This window comes from Musa acuminata, chromosome BXJ3-6 (assembly GCF_036884655.1).
Source record: "Musa acuminata AAA Group cultivar baxijiao chromosome BXJ3-6, Cavendish_Baxijiao_AAA, whole genome shotgun sequence".
In the NCBI taxonomy this organism is placed as follows: Eukaryota; Viridiplantae; Streptophyta; class Magnoliopsida; order Zingiberales; family Musaceae; genus Musa; species Musa acuminata.
The window spans coordinates 12237684-12254907 of NC_088354.1; the positions used below are offsets into that span (position 1 = coordinate 12237684).

General features: G+C 39.7%; 2 protein-coding genes across 6 annotated transcripts; one reads left to right on the forward strand and one right to left on the reverse strand.

The window, feature by feature from the left end:
* The first annotated feature begins 91 nt into the window (after positions 1–91).
* On the forward strand, positions 92–3105 carry LOC135640607 (uncharacterized). The gene is made up of 4 exons (XM_065155235.1): positions 92–500; positions 1934–2023; positions 2112–2208; positions 2840–3105. The coding sequence occupies exons 1-4, from the start codon at positions 107–109 to the stop codon at positions 2976–2978; spliced, it is 720 nt and encodes a 239-aa protein (XP_065011307.1). The 5' UTR covers positions 92–106; the 3' UTR covers positions 2979–3105.
* Positions 1966–15161, reverse strand: LOC135640606 (uncharacterized). Of its 5 annotated transcripts, XR_010497397.1 has the most exons (10): positions 14115–15161; positions 11137–11325; positions 9327–9419; positions 9048–9230; positions 8855–8957; positions 8595–8780; positions 4898–7374; positions 3395–3498; positions 2398–2477; positions 1966–2092 (listed from the first exon to the last, which is right to left on the reverse strand). XR_010497397.1 is itself a non-coding variant. In XM_065155232.1 (8 exons), the coding sequence occupies exons 1-8, from the start codon at positions 14343–14345 to the stop codon at positions 3490–3492; spliced, it is 3471 nt and encodes a 1156-aa protein (XP_065011304.1). In that variant the 5' UTR covers positions 14346–15161; the 3' UTR covers positions 3239–3489. The 5 variants fall into 5 exon arrangements, 2 of the variants coding, with proteins under 2 accessions (XP_065011304.1, XP_065011303.1); XR_010497396.1 differs by lacking the exon at positions 1966–2092 and having other exon boundaries at positions 2241–2477; XR_010497395.1 differs by lacking the exons at positions 1966–2092; positions 2398–2477 and adding an exon at positions 2506–3226.
* Between the last annotated feature and the right edge of the window lie 2063 nt (positions 15162–17224).

A 17224-nucleotide genomic window follows, 5' to 3' on the forward strand; every position in this document is an offset into this window, starting at 1 on the left:
ATATATATATATATATATATATATATATATATATATATATATATATTAATTTCAATAATTTATCAGATGCCAATAGGATATTCGATTTATATTAAATTTTATTCAAATGCATTTATCTGTAACCCAATTGCGCGTCATTTACGTCCCACGTGTGGCTCACGTGGAAGCACAAGATATCATCCCTTCTCATTCTTTCCCCCGCAACAAATCATCATCCCTTGCTGCAGAGCCTCCCAAGTGCTCAATCGAGGCCGTTTGCTGTGGGGGAGACATGCTCTGCTCTTCCACCCTGGCCTTCTCTCCGCCCTCCTCCCCTGCCGGTCCATCGGCCTCCAGAAAGGTCAGTAGAATCACCGCCATGGTTAGAGCTCAACCGTTGCAAGTACAGCCTGGCGTTCCTCCATCCGCGCCCACCTCGCTGTGTCCGTCTCCATCTCGAGTTCTTGGCGTTGCCATCCCTTTAGCCGCCTCCGTTTGCCTTCTCCTGTGGTCGAATCCAGGTAGTGTGCGGTTGTAAACCTTCTGATGAGTACCTTTGGATTCGAGTTTCTTATGGGCTTAGGGACAGAGATATTAGTAGAATCTACTAGTTTTGTTTACCTGCCTATTGTTTCTAACTATAAGAAAATTTCACATGTTCATGCACCCGAACACAAGTAAATTAAGTTGTTTTTGGATCCTCTTTTACCTAATGCCTTTCTAGTTTTGGCCTGAAACTGGATTGGTTTAGCCAAGAACTACAAATTATCGATGGGACTTTTACTGCGAGGAAACTGTTTGATAAAAAGCCTTATTCAATTTTGTGTGAAGTAGCTGATAAAAGCTTTGACCACAGATGATATGGACTTTGTGCTGGTTTATGTAGATAAAAAATTTCACATGTTCATGCAACCGAACACTAGGAAATTAAGTTGTTCTTATGGCTGCCTCTAGGTTTAGATCCTCTTTACCTAATGCCTTTCTAGTTTTGGCCTGAAACTGGATTGGTTTAGCCAAGAACTACAAATTATCGATGGGACTTTTATTGCAAGGAAACTGTTTGATAAATAGCCTTATTCAATTTTGTGTGAAGTTGTTGATTAATTTTGTATAGAATAATTTGCCTTATTTAATTTTATTTGATAAGTTACCTTATTAGACTTTCATACATTTGATTATCTTTCTAAATTTTGTGTGAAGAAGTTGATCAAAGCTTATGAGGTCCTCTTAACCTCTTCCAAAAATGATATGGACTTTGTGCTGGTTTATGCAGATAGCTAAAGAAGTTCAATCGTTAATTTCCTGACAACTTATTCAAAATTATATCTGATAGCTTAAGTACACCTCATGATTCATTCTAAATGTAAGACCTTTGATTGTTTGCAAACCTCATCTCAGCTTGTTAGATATTTTGTCTGCAATGTAAGTCCAGGTGTGAGTCAACTGACCAACCTGATCATATGCATTTGGCTATTCTGGTTAGTTGATGCAATGTTTCTTCTTGTATAAGTTGACCTTTCCTGGCTTAACTAAAGATTACCAATTAGTGGGTCAAGTTTAATCTATCCATATTACGACACTTACCCTTGTGTGTTGCAGGTGAGACAGGCAAAATGAGACATGCTTTGGATCCAGTATGTTAACATGCTTAAAGTTCTTACCTCTGCAGTTTCATCTAAAAGCTTAAATGAAATGATAGGACATGGTTTATGAATTTGTATTTTCAATATGCAAAGGAAGCCAAATAATTGGTTTGTTCTTTCTAACATTTAATCTGGCTGTGTTATTAAAATTCCTTCTAATTCAGTCCCCAGAATCTTAGTTTACGTTTCATGTATTTAGGTTAGGATGGTACTTGAACCGTATGAGCATAAGGGTTAAACATATTTTGCGGGAAAAGATTTGTATAACCGATCCTAAATAATTGAGACTTCCAGTTTTATTGTTGTTGTAGTGGATGCTGGAATTCTATCAGGTTTCTCGGGCTTCGAGTCGGTCCCTGGTCCCCAGCTACCACGGATCAATTTCCTTGAAGAATGGAATGGTTTGGTTTTCTTATGTCTCTGTAGTAGATAATCTTCTCTTCTTTGTTTTCTTCAACCATTGATCATAACTTTATGCATAACATGAAGAGAAAAACCAGAAGAAGTACGCTGAGTTCGATTCAAGATTCAAATCATCATCCGTGCTTAAAGAGCTTTTGGAAAAATCCAAATTGAATAAAGAAAGGTGAGCATCAGCTTCTCTAATTCTACAAAAGTAATATATGAACTGCTTGGTACAATGATACTTCAATCTAGTTTATGTAAAACAGTGAATCTTCTATTAGAAACAGAAGTCATGGATATATAGTGGCAGAACCTCCTGGACTAGAAGAGATTTGAATCAAGATACTAGAGGATAGTAGATAGGAGTTACCTGCATTACCTCCTGGACTTGAGAGATTTTAATCCATATCTGCTCTTTCGGAATCTTTGCAATTCCAATGATGCTCCCTTCTGTTGCAATGAAATTGACAAGATATGATGATGGTAGGTAATGAAGTATCTGTGCTTCAGATAGCTTTAGTCTACTACATTGAAGAGTTTATATAGATTTGAGATATACATCTCTTATTCTACTCTTGTGAGGACTCCATCACAGACATTTGAAGAAACTTGTGTATGATCTCTTTCCGTTGCTAGCTTATTTTTTGCCTGTTAAAAATATGACTTCAAAAAGCATCTAAAGATTACAAACCAAGTGAAATAAATGCATGGTGAAGGAAAATTCATGACCAGATTAGTAGTCTCCTACACGAAAACTAGTGCAATTCCAAACAAATCCACAGTAACAGACTTTGCTCCTCGAATGTTTTCAGGAATCAAAGAGAGCTTCAAGATAAGTACTGCTTGAGAGGTGCAGAGTGGGGCGTGGGAGACTGCTCCACACAAGGAATGACACAGGAAGAAAGAGACGAGTTTATTGCAACGTTGAAGAAGAGGGCTGGAGGAGATTAAGTAGCAGTAACAATTTCTTTAAAAAAATTGAGAAAAGTTTGACCTTTTTTTTTTTACCTGTTCCATTTGGTAATTTACTTGTAATAACATGTGACGTTAGCTCAAACGAGGATGTGTCCTGTGTACAGCTCCCGGATCAAACCAATACAACACTGATGGGGGAGGATGTAACAGTGTGTTTTGAGGAACACTATTCAAATATGCTGCTGCTGCTGCTGCTGCTGCTGCTGCTATTAGAATCAACAGAACTGACCCAAAGGTATAAAAGTTTTGTGGGTTTAATTGCAAATGAGTGACGAATGGAATTTTTCACAATAAATGGGCAGCACAGAGAGAGAGAGAGAGAGAGTCTAACATAAATAAGAGGAAAAGTATAACATGATATAATAATTATTATGCATCTAGAAAGCACTTACATTTGTACCAATAAGACGCTGATAATTATGTCGGATGGACGAGCCTTTTTCACAAAGCCGGGATAGCAATTCTATAGGTTAGCTAACCTAATCTGTCAATCAACCTGCAAAAATGCCAAGTACATGAAACAACTTAGATCTTTCACCACTAAACAATGACTATGGTATTGAGGTAATCTGAAATTATCAGCATCAAGTCAACAGATGTGACTAAACAGGAACCGTGAAAACTCAAGGATCATATCAATGATGGCTGTCATTATTTGCTTCTAAACTGTATTTTACATTTCCCCGAAAAATAACTACAACAAGAATATGTACAGCAGAAAAGAAATGGAAAACTAAAATTGAAAATAAGCACTACATCTGTGGCTGAGGTGAAGAGGGTTGATCTGGAGAAGATCGATAACCTCCTCCACCAGCGTAAGATGATCTGTGTCTTTGATCAAAGAGCTCACCCTCTGCAATTCCATCACTTACCCTAGGTGCTCCATTGCCACTAGAAAGATGCATAGGTCTTAGAGAGCCAAACTCTAGTGGTTCAGCAGGTAAACCATAACCAACTCCTTGATCATATGGGTACACCAACACAGCAGGAGGATTTGTGGAGTCAGGTGGAGTGACACCGTTTGAACCAACTGCGTTTTGTGGATACATTCCTAATGCATTTTCTACGTTATGTGATGAATTTATTGTTGCGAAAGAGCCTTGGTACGAGGCAAGAGGCTCATGCCCGTATGACACCCATTTTTTAACGTCTTGGTTTCTTGATGCAGCCAGGTGGTCAGGCGGCAAACTTGACCTCTCAGCCTGGTTGCGTCCATGGCTGCGATCAAAAGCTCTTGATTTTGAGTGGACCCATCTTCCTTCTCTATCCACAGGATCATTGTGGTCATAGTTACGGTTCCCTCGGTGGCTTCTCAAACTTGACTGTCGATCTCTAAAGGAAACCTTCTGTAGAATGAGAAAGAGACAGAATTAAGTTTTGTCTATCAATGCTCCAGACTATACTTTCCCAGCTTTAATCATAACAATAATTTCTCATACATTGTCAGAAATAATATATATTATCATTTCCATTTTTGCAAAAGCCACGGTATCCATTCCACATAGACTGTGAAGAAATTCAGGATGTAGTGTGGTAATTGGTCCATAGTACGAGCTACATTCCAAAAGGAACAGTAGAAAGAAAGAAATAACATTAATGCTCAAAAAAATTTTGTAAGCACTCTTGACTCCTTCCTAGATTACTCATAATTCTCATGCTTATAAGATCTGGGAATAACATTAATAATAACCATCTAAAGCGAAAATGAGATGCATGGTCTAAACAACTATTCTAATAACAAAATAAGTAGGAAAGATAGAACTCCAAGACAAACATGTGGACTGTAGAACATTAGGCTAAGATGAAAATTACCTCTTGACCAATTGAATAATAAAAGGTGCTACTTTCTTAGTATTCAGGTTTTCTTCTAATATAAAAAACTGTTAAAACCTTACAGGATTTGGTAGATAGGTGCCAGTACCACCACGATATCTTGGTGCTCCATCTACATGACGCTGGAAGACACCAGGAGCCTGATCAGGACCAGTTTGAAGAGGCATCATAGGCACAAGTCGAGGACCATGACCCATGATAGGTATATAGTTCAGATTTGCTGCAAGTGGTCTGCCAGGACCATCCCACAGATGATGACTGGGAAGATAAATCGGTTGCCCTGCAACAGGGGAAGAGTACACAAAAGGTCCGTGATTGGAGTTTTGGCAGTACCGTCCATATATCAGATTCTGCCAATGGTCATTTAGATCACTGTTCAGAATGTCAGAACTAGGCTCCTCAGAGGTTTCAGGTGCATAATCTCTTGAAACAGTTTGGTTAACGAAAGCCTCAGACTGGACAAAGCTATCCACTAAATCGATGTTCTGACCAGCAGTGCTTACATCAAACTGATCTGATTCTTCCTCTCTATCAAATTGTCTTGCATATTCATCAGGTTTTCCTGTATTAGATGTGAAATTACCATAAGGAAACATCAAGTATGGAACTGGTGGACCGGTCGCAACAAATGCCATAGGCAGAAGCTTGGAATAATCCACACCCCTCTGCTGGGAAGTGCCAACAAGCACCGGTGCAGTTGGGGTCCGTGGATCCAATTGATTTTGTGCTGATTCCCAGCCAGGTGGATGATGGCTCATCACATGTGAGGAAGCTGAAGATGAAGATTCTGTAATTCTTTCAGACATATTGTTTCCCATGGTTGACAGAGGAATCCAGCCTGAAATATCATCTTCTACCTTCGAAAAGACAGGGTCAGATGAACCCTCAAATTGCAACCGACTGTTTTCTTTTCCAAAAGAGGAAGTTGAAATTGAAGGAGACACTGGTTTTCTCCCCCATTTGTCCCTTGCTGACTTTGAGATATTTGCAGCTGATCTATCCCTCAGATTTTCTGATGCAGGTCTGGTTCTGGAAGAACTTGCCTGCGACAGAGGGAAGAACCTCGGGTTTGAACTCTGGAAATCACCTCCTCTACTTGTTTTACCTTGGAAGGAACTATTATAATCTTCTTTAGTCGAACTTCTGTTTTCTCTACCCAACTGTCCCCGGGGTGATGAACCAGACCCAATGCCACTTGCTGCAAGACTTGAGGTTAAGCTACCGTCTAACTTCTGTTGCTTGTCATCAGCATGAATAATCTGTGGACCACTTTCATCAGGCTCAAACTCTCTGGAGAGTACAACATCATCTTCACGCAACTTGCCACAATCATTATCCTCTGAGCTGACTTCCATCATGGAAGAACCATTATTAACATATGTGGCATCATCTGCATTCGAACCAAATGCGGCAGCATGGAAGTAACTGGAAAGAGGGAAGGAAACAAGACCTGGACCAAACTGGATGTTGGGTCCATAGGGAGGCCCAAGTATAGATAGATTCGAGGGTACAACTCCAGCCATATTTCCCTTGAAATAACCCACAGATGTTGAATATGTTAGGGGCAGATGAAAAGGAGATAGATGCATTGGCAATTGAACCTGCCCACTAAAACTGTTAATGTTGGAAGATCCCATCATATTCACCAAATCCTGTTCTTCCTGTTGCATCTGCAATGTCTCTGAAACAGAAGCAAGCTCCTCCACCATGTTACCAAAGCCAAAATCACCCTGATGGCTATTTGAAAGACTAATTGCACCAGAAGCAACTTCAAGATTCTTTTGAGACGAAGTCTGTCTCATTGATATATTATCATCAAGAGAAGACTTTGAACTGTGACTGCCTGTAATATCAGAGCCCAAGTTCTTTCGTCTGATATCAGAATCAAACTTTGCACGATTCTGAACCTTCACTGTTTCTATTGATCTGCCATGCCTTTTCTGAGACAAATTAAAAAATGTCTCTGTCAGTTCAGGACTAGATCTCGTCCTTCCAAAATGAAATTTAACCTGTTCTTCCCTGTCATTGAAAAAGTAATTAGGTTTTAATATTTTCTGGTCTTTGTCACTTTGAACAGATCCACTAGAGTAATAGCTTCTCTCCAGCTGATTACTGAATCTCGTATTGACCTGCTTGCTGTAATTTGTTTGGCTCTCCACATGAGAAACTGCAGATTGTTTATTTGATCTAAATAGGTTCTGATTGTCGCTAAAGATTTTAGAGATGGAACTATGAAAATTGTAACCAGTTTCAGCCAGATGCTCGTCACCAACCTGCAATACACCATTTTGAAAATTCTTCTTGACACTTGTAGTGCTTTTGAAGTTGTTTGATTGCTTAATAGGATCAGTTTTCGGTGGTTGCAAGTGCCATAAATCTAAGCTAGGAGCATCAGGTCGATCACCAATCCCATGTCTTTTCCATGTGTTTATAAAAAATTGATTCACTTCAGTGATTATCTCATCTTTTGGACATTCAAGTAATCTGGCCAGTCTTTTGGCCCCATATGCAAAAGCACTACGTATCCTGAAGAAATTACCTGACGGAAAACCAAAAAATACTTTCATTTAACAGACATAAAGAACACCAAAACTCCCCTCCCTTCCACAACAGACATGCATGCAAAGCTAAAGGTTGATAGAAGAACTATGTAATCAAGCCCATGTAAAATGAATGATCTGCAAATTTATATGCCCATGCATGCACAAGACAGGCTGATGGAAGGTGAGTTATTAAAATTTCCAGATTTCTAAAGCCAAACACAACAAAACCACATATTTCACAAATCACAAATGACATTAGGTCATATGATAAATAATAGACAGTTAAATCAATACAAGATGAGTCGAGAGCGCAAAAGCATGTGTTGGTACAACAAGGCCATTAAATTCATACAACTAACTGGGTTCACAGATGCAGCTGTACATAGTAATAATGACAATGCTATCTCTACTGGAAAGAATAATGGTTGACGAATAATTAGGAACAAACAATAAAGCTCTATAGCTTTGACCTCCACCAGGCATGAATGTATGTCACCACCTGTACTAACCCAGATATCTGAATGCCACCAACTGGGTAAAAGGAAAAGCCATGTCAAGATATAATGTATTGGACCAGTCCAGACCACCGAATTTCAATACCTTAGGTTTTGATAAACCACTTGAAAACTAACCAGTTCCAAAAGAAACTAGTCAAAACCCAAAATAGTTTAACCTGAAACAATCGAGAAGCTCTAAAGCCCAATATCCACCACTTACATTCATATCCCACCCTTGCCACTGACTCTCTCTCTCTCTCCCTCTTCTCTTCCACCTCCCTCACATATCCACCACTTACAAAATCAGATAGCCCATGAGTCTCCCCTAGAGATTCCAAAAGCAACAAAGGTTCAACTGGAAGACTACCAACATATGAAAAGTTAATTAAAAAAATCAAAATATTTAAAATACTATTTAAGAATAAAATCAAAAACATTAAATAGGATTCAACTTAAAACCAAAATAAACCGCTCAACATCATAACCACTTTCAACAGTTTGTTCAAACAAAAAATAATCCTGGATTGAGGGTCACCATTTACACCATGAGAAATATAACCACCTAAACTTGAGATTGTGCCATATGCTCTGAATATTAAGAATAACAAATATTAATTAATTAATTAGGCAAATTCAACATGATGATAACACCAGAGGAAATAAGCAAAAAGATAGAAGGGCTACCCCCCAATAGGAATACCAAAGTTCAAGATTAAAACCTTTGCTCACACTGCGTCCAAGATTGTTGTTTGTGCGTAACGGGTCGACAACATTGAAATGTTTTGCAACAAAAGGATGGCTCTGATTTTCTTGACCACCTGGTGTAACAGAATACACTGCAGTTCGGTTGTCAAGATAGCCTTTACTAAACAACAAATTACCATTATCCTTTCTAGGAGGTTCCGCTGCAAGATTTTGAAGGAGAATGATAATAAGATACCAGACACTTCAGCTTTCTAAAGAATTTTCATAAACTTACCAGTCATATCTGGAAGTGATCTGATAGGAACTGGTCCCCAGAGACTAACACAATAGTTATCCCAATCAAAGTTGCTAAAAAATTCAAGAAAACGAAACAAGACCTGTATAGGCAAAAATTGGGGTAGAAACTTTATCTAAAATTAGGGCGTGAATAAAGTAAAAAAAAAAAAGAATACAACAAAATTTATCACCTCAAGTGGGCCAGCAAATGAATTATTGAAGATATGAAATATGTAAAGAACCAAAGTCTCCAAGGCATATGTAGATATAAGTCCATGATGAGCACCGAGAATACGACTTTCATAATAACACCAAGCTTTAATTAATATAATACTCCGCTTGAATAGATGGTTTTGATTTATCGCTTTGTCCATCTATGGAAAAGCACAAGGTTATGTTAGCATAATAAAACTGAGGTTGTATGCTTCAAAGAGATATGACATAAATGTTATAAAGCATCACATACTAACCTCTTCAAGGAAACAAAGTGTGCATAAGCCACCAACCTGATTGAAAGAAATGTCCACAACAATATTTTCAACAAGACATTTTATGAGCTTTACCTGGAAACAATATCATAAGAAATAATGTTCAGTGAAAAAAAAATGCTGCTAACAAATATATAAATACATCAAACTCATCTTGAATTCTTAACGGACAAACATGTCTAGCTACAGCCAAAATCAATATCTGTATCAGAACAAACAGCAGAAAAAACACAAATGATTGAGAAATTAGTTGATGAAAAACAACTTCATTCAAAATTTAAAACAACAATGCAAGTTATACTACAGTAGAAACACAAGTAGTTATTAAGCTCTAGAGCAGAGAGAAGATTAATTAAATTAACTTTTTAAAAAACTCTTAGTAAGTTAGAAAATGCTGGTGTTCAACAAGAACAATCCAAACAATGCAACTTAATATAGAAATGTATTCTGTAGTACAATATAAAAATAAGATGAGTAGGACTAAATAGGACTCACACTACCATTTTGCAACCTCAATCATAACCATGGAAGTCAAACAATAATTAACTGGCAGTGAACTATCAAAGTAAAGAACTAGTATCACAAAAGAATGGATTGAGGTCTTTCTCTGATGCACAAAAATATACAATGTTGCAAGCACTAGTGCACTAAATTGGGCACACAAATTGAAGATGCAACAACACAACCTACTGGCCCAACAAATTCTGTGTAGTAGATCTAACTAAACATGGCCAAAGGTGCTAATGACTAAATTACGAGTGGTGGATCACAAAAATAATGTCTATATTGTTAGGAAGTGCAGATCATGGACCATGTAGAACATGACCAAGTTGCAGTTGCCTCCAGCAGCAGAGGCATGTGACTCACAATGCTTCCCAGCACCAAAGACATGCCTACCAAATCAATAACAGAAGAGCAACAACAAACCTCAAAGTAAAAAGCCAAAAAGAAAATAATATAATATTTCACAAGATCCCCAAATTTGCTCTAATTCCAATTCATACAATGTAGCAAGATCTTTTCTTTGATCTGTTTTAGAATACAAAGGGCAACAAATCATCGTTAATAAAAAGATAACTAAAGATCTATAATACATGAGAAACCATGGGTGTACAAGCTGTTGGAAGATGAAAGAAACAACACTAGACAACAAAGGAAATATCTAAGATTCTAAGCCATGTAATTCAATGAACATTCTTTTATCAATAATTCATCATATTCATAGAATCAAGGACAACATATTGAAGTGCTCAAAGAAAAGCTTTTTAAAAAGAAGAAATACCAACTTATTAGTTTCTTTCGTCATACTGGTTTCCTTCTAAAGCAACTGTTTCTAATTCTCAATAGAATTATATGAATCAAAACACCATAACTTTGTCTAAGACTCGATAATTATAGTGATTTGACAACTCATTTGTATCTAAGATAGATCTCAAATTAATCAACCCATCTCTCGAAATTGAACTAAAGACATGAATATAACTCGTAGAGAAAGAAAAGTAACCTTTGACCCTCGACCCAAGAAAAAACTTGAGTCAACATAAAATAGACTCAAGCTCTAGCTTAAACTAGACTCACTGAAACTCTTCAGATCTGCACAGAGATAAAATGGGTGATGCTCAATCACCAAAACAGAAAAGTTATCTAAAAAACAGCTAAATCTATGGAAAAATAATCTAACCCAGTAACACAAAAAGAAATAGAACTAATAATACCATGAGGAATATACAATTAGGCAATAAGCAAGTATCCTTAATAGAATCGAATGCTAGAACAGAAAATATTCTGGCACCTCTGCTTGGATGTATTTAACTTCTTTTACACGAAATTCAGCATTCTCACTCTTTCCTTCATTTTCTAATACACCGCAAACTGCAGTAGCCCATGTATCCTTCAAATTTTCATTATCACTGAATGCGGTCAAATCAATGTCTCCATCAGGTAAATAAGTCTTGAGAGGCACCGACCCAAATGTGAAAACCTGAAAACCAGCATGATGGTTGATGGTTAAAAATTTTAAGTAGATAGCACACTAACAAGATTAACTTAAAAAAACCACCTATCCGAGAGCATATCCACAGAGATAACTCTTTCATTAATGTAAACAATTTGGTATAGTCCATAACTCTATATATCGATAGCCTTGAGAAATTTCTGAACGAGTTAACCATAAATAATTTTACAAAAGGATGGACTTGTTAAACAATCTAAGGATTCACAAAACAGTAACCATAAGAAACTTCTTTTCTATCATCTTCCCAACTCCATGGAAAAATTAGTTCAGCAAAAAGATCATACCAGAAATTTCTCCATTGCATCAAAAATTAATAACAAAGCATTAGATACATATTTATACAGCTTATTTTGTAATATTGATTCTTGCCTGATATGCAGTTCTATCATGGATCACACCAACTGTTTCAGGATGTACCCTGCAGATATCATAACTGTCCACTGTTTATACCCAACTGTCAATATTTGTTTCCCTCCTTCCCAGCACCTGCTGTTTAAATTGGTTATCTCGACCACTAGAGTTGTCATAGTATTAAATTATTCAGATACACCAATAAAGTGAGCCCTTGCCCTTATGATTTTTTTGGATTTGGCATCAAATTGAATGAAAAATCTGATCAACTTGGCTGCCACATAAAGGAAGGTAACAGTTCAAAATTTTTCATGTTTCTTATTCTTGTGCATGAACACGAGTGACAGAAAACATGCCTTCCATATAAGGCTAAATGGAGGAAACCATCCCAACCAGTGATTTAAAAAGCGTTAGGCGCCAAAAGGCGCCAAGGTCCAAAAACGCCCGAGGCGCTAGGCGCTCGCCCAGGCGCTCGCCCGAGCGAAGCGAGGCGCTAAAATATAAAAATATAAAATATAATTAATAAATATAATTATTTAAAATTTTAAATAAAAATATAAAAATATATAATATAATTAATAAATATAATCACATTAACAGTATAAACCTGTTGACGGAGAAACGAGGAAGCAACGGCGAGCAGCGGCGGCAGCAGCAGCAGCAGCGGCGAGCGACGGCAGCGGTAGCGGCAGCAACGGCGAGCGGCGGCAGCGGCAGCGGGAAAGGGAAAGGGAGCGGAAGGCGCGAGCAGCGGGAGGCCTCGAGGGAGGCGCGAGCAGCGGGAAGGCTCGCGGGAGGGCTCGAAGGAGGCGAGAGGGCTCGCGGGAGGCGCGAGCAGCGGGAGGGCTCGCGGGAGGCGTGAGCAGCGGGAGGGCTCGAGGGAGGCGCGAGCAGCGGGAAGGCTCGCGGGAGGGCTCGCAGGAGACGCGAGCAGCAGGAGGGCTCGCAAGAGGCGCGAGCAGCGAGAGGGCTCGCGGGAGGCGCGAGCAACGGGAAGGCTCGCGGGAGGCGCGAGCAGCGACAGCGGCGAGCAGCGACAGCGAGCGACGAGATCGCGATCGGGATCGGGATCGGCAGCGGCAACAGGTTAGTGTTGGGTTAGGGTTAGGGTTATATTGGTTTAGTTGGTTCGATTGAACCAACTAACAACCGAACCAGGACCGAACCAGACCTAAAATTCTGGTTCGGTTTACCCAGGCGCTCGCCCGAAGCGCCCAGCGCCTGGGCTCGGGCGAGCGCCCAGGCGGCGCCTGATTGAAGCGCGCCGCCTGGGACATTAGCGAGGCGCTCGGGCCTCGCCTCGCCTCGCCTCGCCCGAGCGCCTTTTGCAATCACTGATCCCAACCAGCAACCTTGATTGAGAAAAGTGCAGTCCACGGAACAAAGCACATGCCAATGCAGGGTCTAGGATTGGTATGAGCAACCTTATCACTATTCTTTTCAATCTCTACGCATTTCACCGCTCCACCAGAAATTCCCTATGCCCGTACCATACTCCAGCTTGATAGTTTCCACCGCCTATCCAGGGTTGAGCCCTTGGATTTGACGGCGGACTTCAAAAGCCACCTACAGACACTTTACGCCCAATACAATACTTCAAAGTCGAAGAATAGCATCCAAATAGCATGTCTTATTTTATTCAATAATCCATATTTCTAGCAATAAATTATTACTGTCTATCGTACCAGAATCGAAGTTCCATGATCGGGCAACTATAATCCTAGAGAAAAAGATTCTAAAGCATAAGCCCATGGATTATTTTTCCCATGTGAGCTTGCCTCTTTCAGGACCACAAGACCATAAAAGCATTGTGCCGAGACCTAGTTGGCTAAACTTAAAAGCTTATCTTGCATTCTCTTTCTGGCCAATCCAACAACCATTAAGCACTAGACCGTGAAACCCCAAATAGATAGTTCGACAACAAACTTTAAGCAAGCATACATAACTTACACAACCAAGATGACTCGTGCCAAATTCGGTGACTGATTTAGTGTAAATATTTCCCAGGCATCATCTTCTTGCTTTACTTGCTTCTTCATATAACATTTTAACAATTCAAACTGCAGTCGAGCAACATAGTTTACTAAAAGCCTCATGTCGATATAAATTCAAAAGGTTTTGAGTAACTCTAAATAAGCACTAACTACTGTCACTGATTATGCCAGCTACAAATGGAACAATAATTATTTCTAGGCGACCATTAAATTAAGCAGATAAGCCAAAGGTGCACTGTGTGCAAGTATTAACAATTGATGCATCCGTTAGTAAGGTTAATTGTGCATGTAACAGTGAAAATGAAAACCTGAGTTTCAGTACTACAAAAAAATGAAAATACTAAGGAGGGACAAACTTGAACAACTGCCATCTGGCCACAGGAATCAAATAGCACATGTCAAAATACTCACCCGACAGGAGAGGCAATTTGCGATAAGCCGCTGGACATAGTCGGCTACAGCATTTCTCCGCTCCTCAGATGATTGATTTGGCTGAATTCGGGCAATCAGCTCTGAAGTTTGTTCCTCTGCCTTAGTCCATCTGTCTGCATCAAGCACTTGGGTCACATTGGTTGTTTCCCTGGGCAAAAGGCCACTGGGAAGTATGCTACCAAGCCATTCCCGTCCTCCATGATCACCCATGAAAAGCTATCCTACAGTCAGTACCCGATGCCTCCTTAAAGAACTTCCTTATTCCCCTCTTCCAATGCAGAAAACGCGAAAGAATACTCTCTAGACAAGCACAACTGATGAGATGAGTGCAATAGCAGATAGACATGCACCAGAAAAGTGAAAATAGAAAGAGCCACAATGACAACAGAAACAGCGAAGATAAATCTTTTCGCCACAACACCAAAAAATCAGAATCTGAAGACGAAAACAACGATTATCATCCACAACCGTGGTCCGATGGGCCTCTTCTCTTGAAGGATTCAAGCTTCCACTATTCCACTTGGTAATTCAAGAAAATCAGAAGGTAACACCGTCCTCTCAAATTCGCTCCGACTGCCGCGAGGGCCAAAAGAACAGAACAGCGAACCAAAACTTAATCCACAACAGAAAGAGATGACTTCGACTTCCCCCTCGAGCGCGATGGCCCCACACCCTAAACTCGACTGACCCACCGACCGTCAGCAGAGGCCACTTCCCAGGGCGATATTCCTCCAATGCCGTGGAACTCGGGCGGCCGACCAAAAGCGCAAAGAGCCCCAACGCGCATTAACCGCACAAACCCTAGAAATGAAAGAAGAGGACCCGGAGGCGAAAACCTAAGCAGAAGCGGCGCGAGGAAAACCCGAGCTCCAAAGATCCGGGGTCGAGCCGTATCTCCAAAGATCTTGCAGGAATTCGGGGAGGATCGAGGGCGCGACGCGGGTGGAAGGGAAAGGAGGAAGAAAAGGCGAAGAAACGGGTGGAGAGAGAAAGAGAGAGAGATCGGCGTTAGGGCACAAACGTTTTATAGTGGGGAATTCATCTAAATTACACATAATTATATAGACGAGGGAGGTTATGTATGTATATGAAAAGCCACGCGCGGTGATGATCATGATACGTAGCAAAGACAACAACACGGTGGGGTCGTAAATGGAATCATAGGTGTAAAGATCCGCAAGAAATATTAGTAAATCATAATGTATTAATATACATACTCCATTTATATGGTGAATTAAATTACCTTAAAACCCCACCATATCGCACGTGTCAAGAATAAGAGTCGTCTTACGTCACCGAGCCAGTTGTCACCGATGGTTTCAGAGAAACGGCCGTCAGAGTAACTAAAACAATTGAATTCAAATTATTCGGCTGTTACAGAACAAGCATTCATGTACAAAAGGGGATCGATCTATGAGATTAGATCTAATCTCTCTATTTCACTGCATTTTGACTTGAGCGTCCATCCATCATCTGTTCCGATTGGGAGGACAAGTAAAGGAGCACCGGCGATGTTGCAGGTGAAACTTAACGAGGGAAAGGCAGGCAAGATATAAAATCGCTGGGATATGTGTTAAGCAAGTATAATGCACGTTATTAAACGATTCAAGAAGTAATGACTGTTATTAAACGATACAACATAATATGGATTAGTAGGATGTGGAAGTCAGTTGCCGACATTTAATCGGAATTTTTTTTTTGGCTTGGCTAGTGAAATCCAACACCGGTCAGCAATTGTTCTTCATCCTACTAATCTGGCGTCAACTCTATGTGGCGATATGTCAATGACACATCGACTCTATTTGGTTGAGGAGTCAGCATCGAGTCAACTTTACAGGAAGGGTGTAATGACTGTTCGAATCTAATTGATGTGGTCTACGTGGTTTACTCTCGTCCAGGCACGCTTAACTTCGGAGTTATGATGGGATCCGGTGCTTTAGTGCTGGTATGATCGCACTGGTTTCACGTGCTTCGTCCCTCGCCTATGTGCACGTCGCGGCCGGTGCATCAACGTCCGGAGCCTCTTGCGCATCACGAAACCGTCGATGCTTGCTAGAACGATCGTGGAATCGCTATTGAAAGCTCTCTCCGAGCCCCAGCCCAACGACTGCGTATTGATCACGTAAGTCGCTGGTCACTACCACATGACCTCTTTCAACGAGTGACAAAAAAGATAACGATTACGTCTGACCATTGCACACCCGGTATCATGTGGCCAATGGAAATGGTAGTTTAGCACAGGTGGAGAGCAATTGTGGCCGAGTCTTTCGTCCCGTTACTACATAAGCTATGCAACAAGCAAACGTAATGGACCCAAATCTCTACTATAAAAAAAGGGGTGTCAAGTACATCTCAAGAGACCGAATGATTCTCAAGTTCAATTTGTCCGACTAGTTAAACTAGTTAATTAACTTAATAAACTAAAAGGTATTATTGGTGTTATCGTCGATGCAAGAGATCCTCTTGACATAGGCTCGAAAAAAGGACTCGATTGGATCTGACTCTCTGTTTTCAGTTCGATTAATGAAATTTAACACTAATAATGTTAATTTAATTTAGAAAAACATAAGAGTTTTCGAGATAGTACTTTGGAAAGGGAAGGGGTTGAGTTTGAGAAAGAAAGGGTACCATACACGAAAGAAAGAAAGAAAGAGTTTTCGAGATGGTTGCAAGTTATATTCCAAATTAACACTAACAATGTTAATTTAATTTAGACAAACCCGAGTAGAGAGAGAGAGAGAGAGAGAGAGAGCACCCGATATGGAAAACTTAGAGTTCGATGCTTAAGTTAGTTTTAGATATTTTGAGAAATCATCAAATTTAGTTCTTTAGTAAAAGAAGATGAGAGAGTATTAGTCTTAGCTGAATAGTTTTTAGAACTAACTATTTCCATACGACCTAAGGTTTATAGCATTGTAAACTAGTATTAAAGTTTTTGATATGGAAATAAAGTTCGATATTACGATTGATGTCGACGTAGATGTTGACACTGATGTCAACATGGACACCATCATGTCAACTAATGCATATCAATGCTTAACTAGAATTCTATCGTAAAGAAAGATATATAAAAATCGCAGTGAATAGGG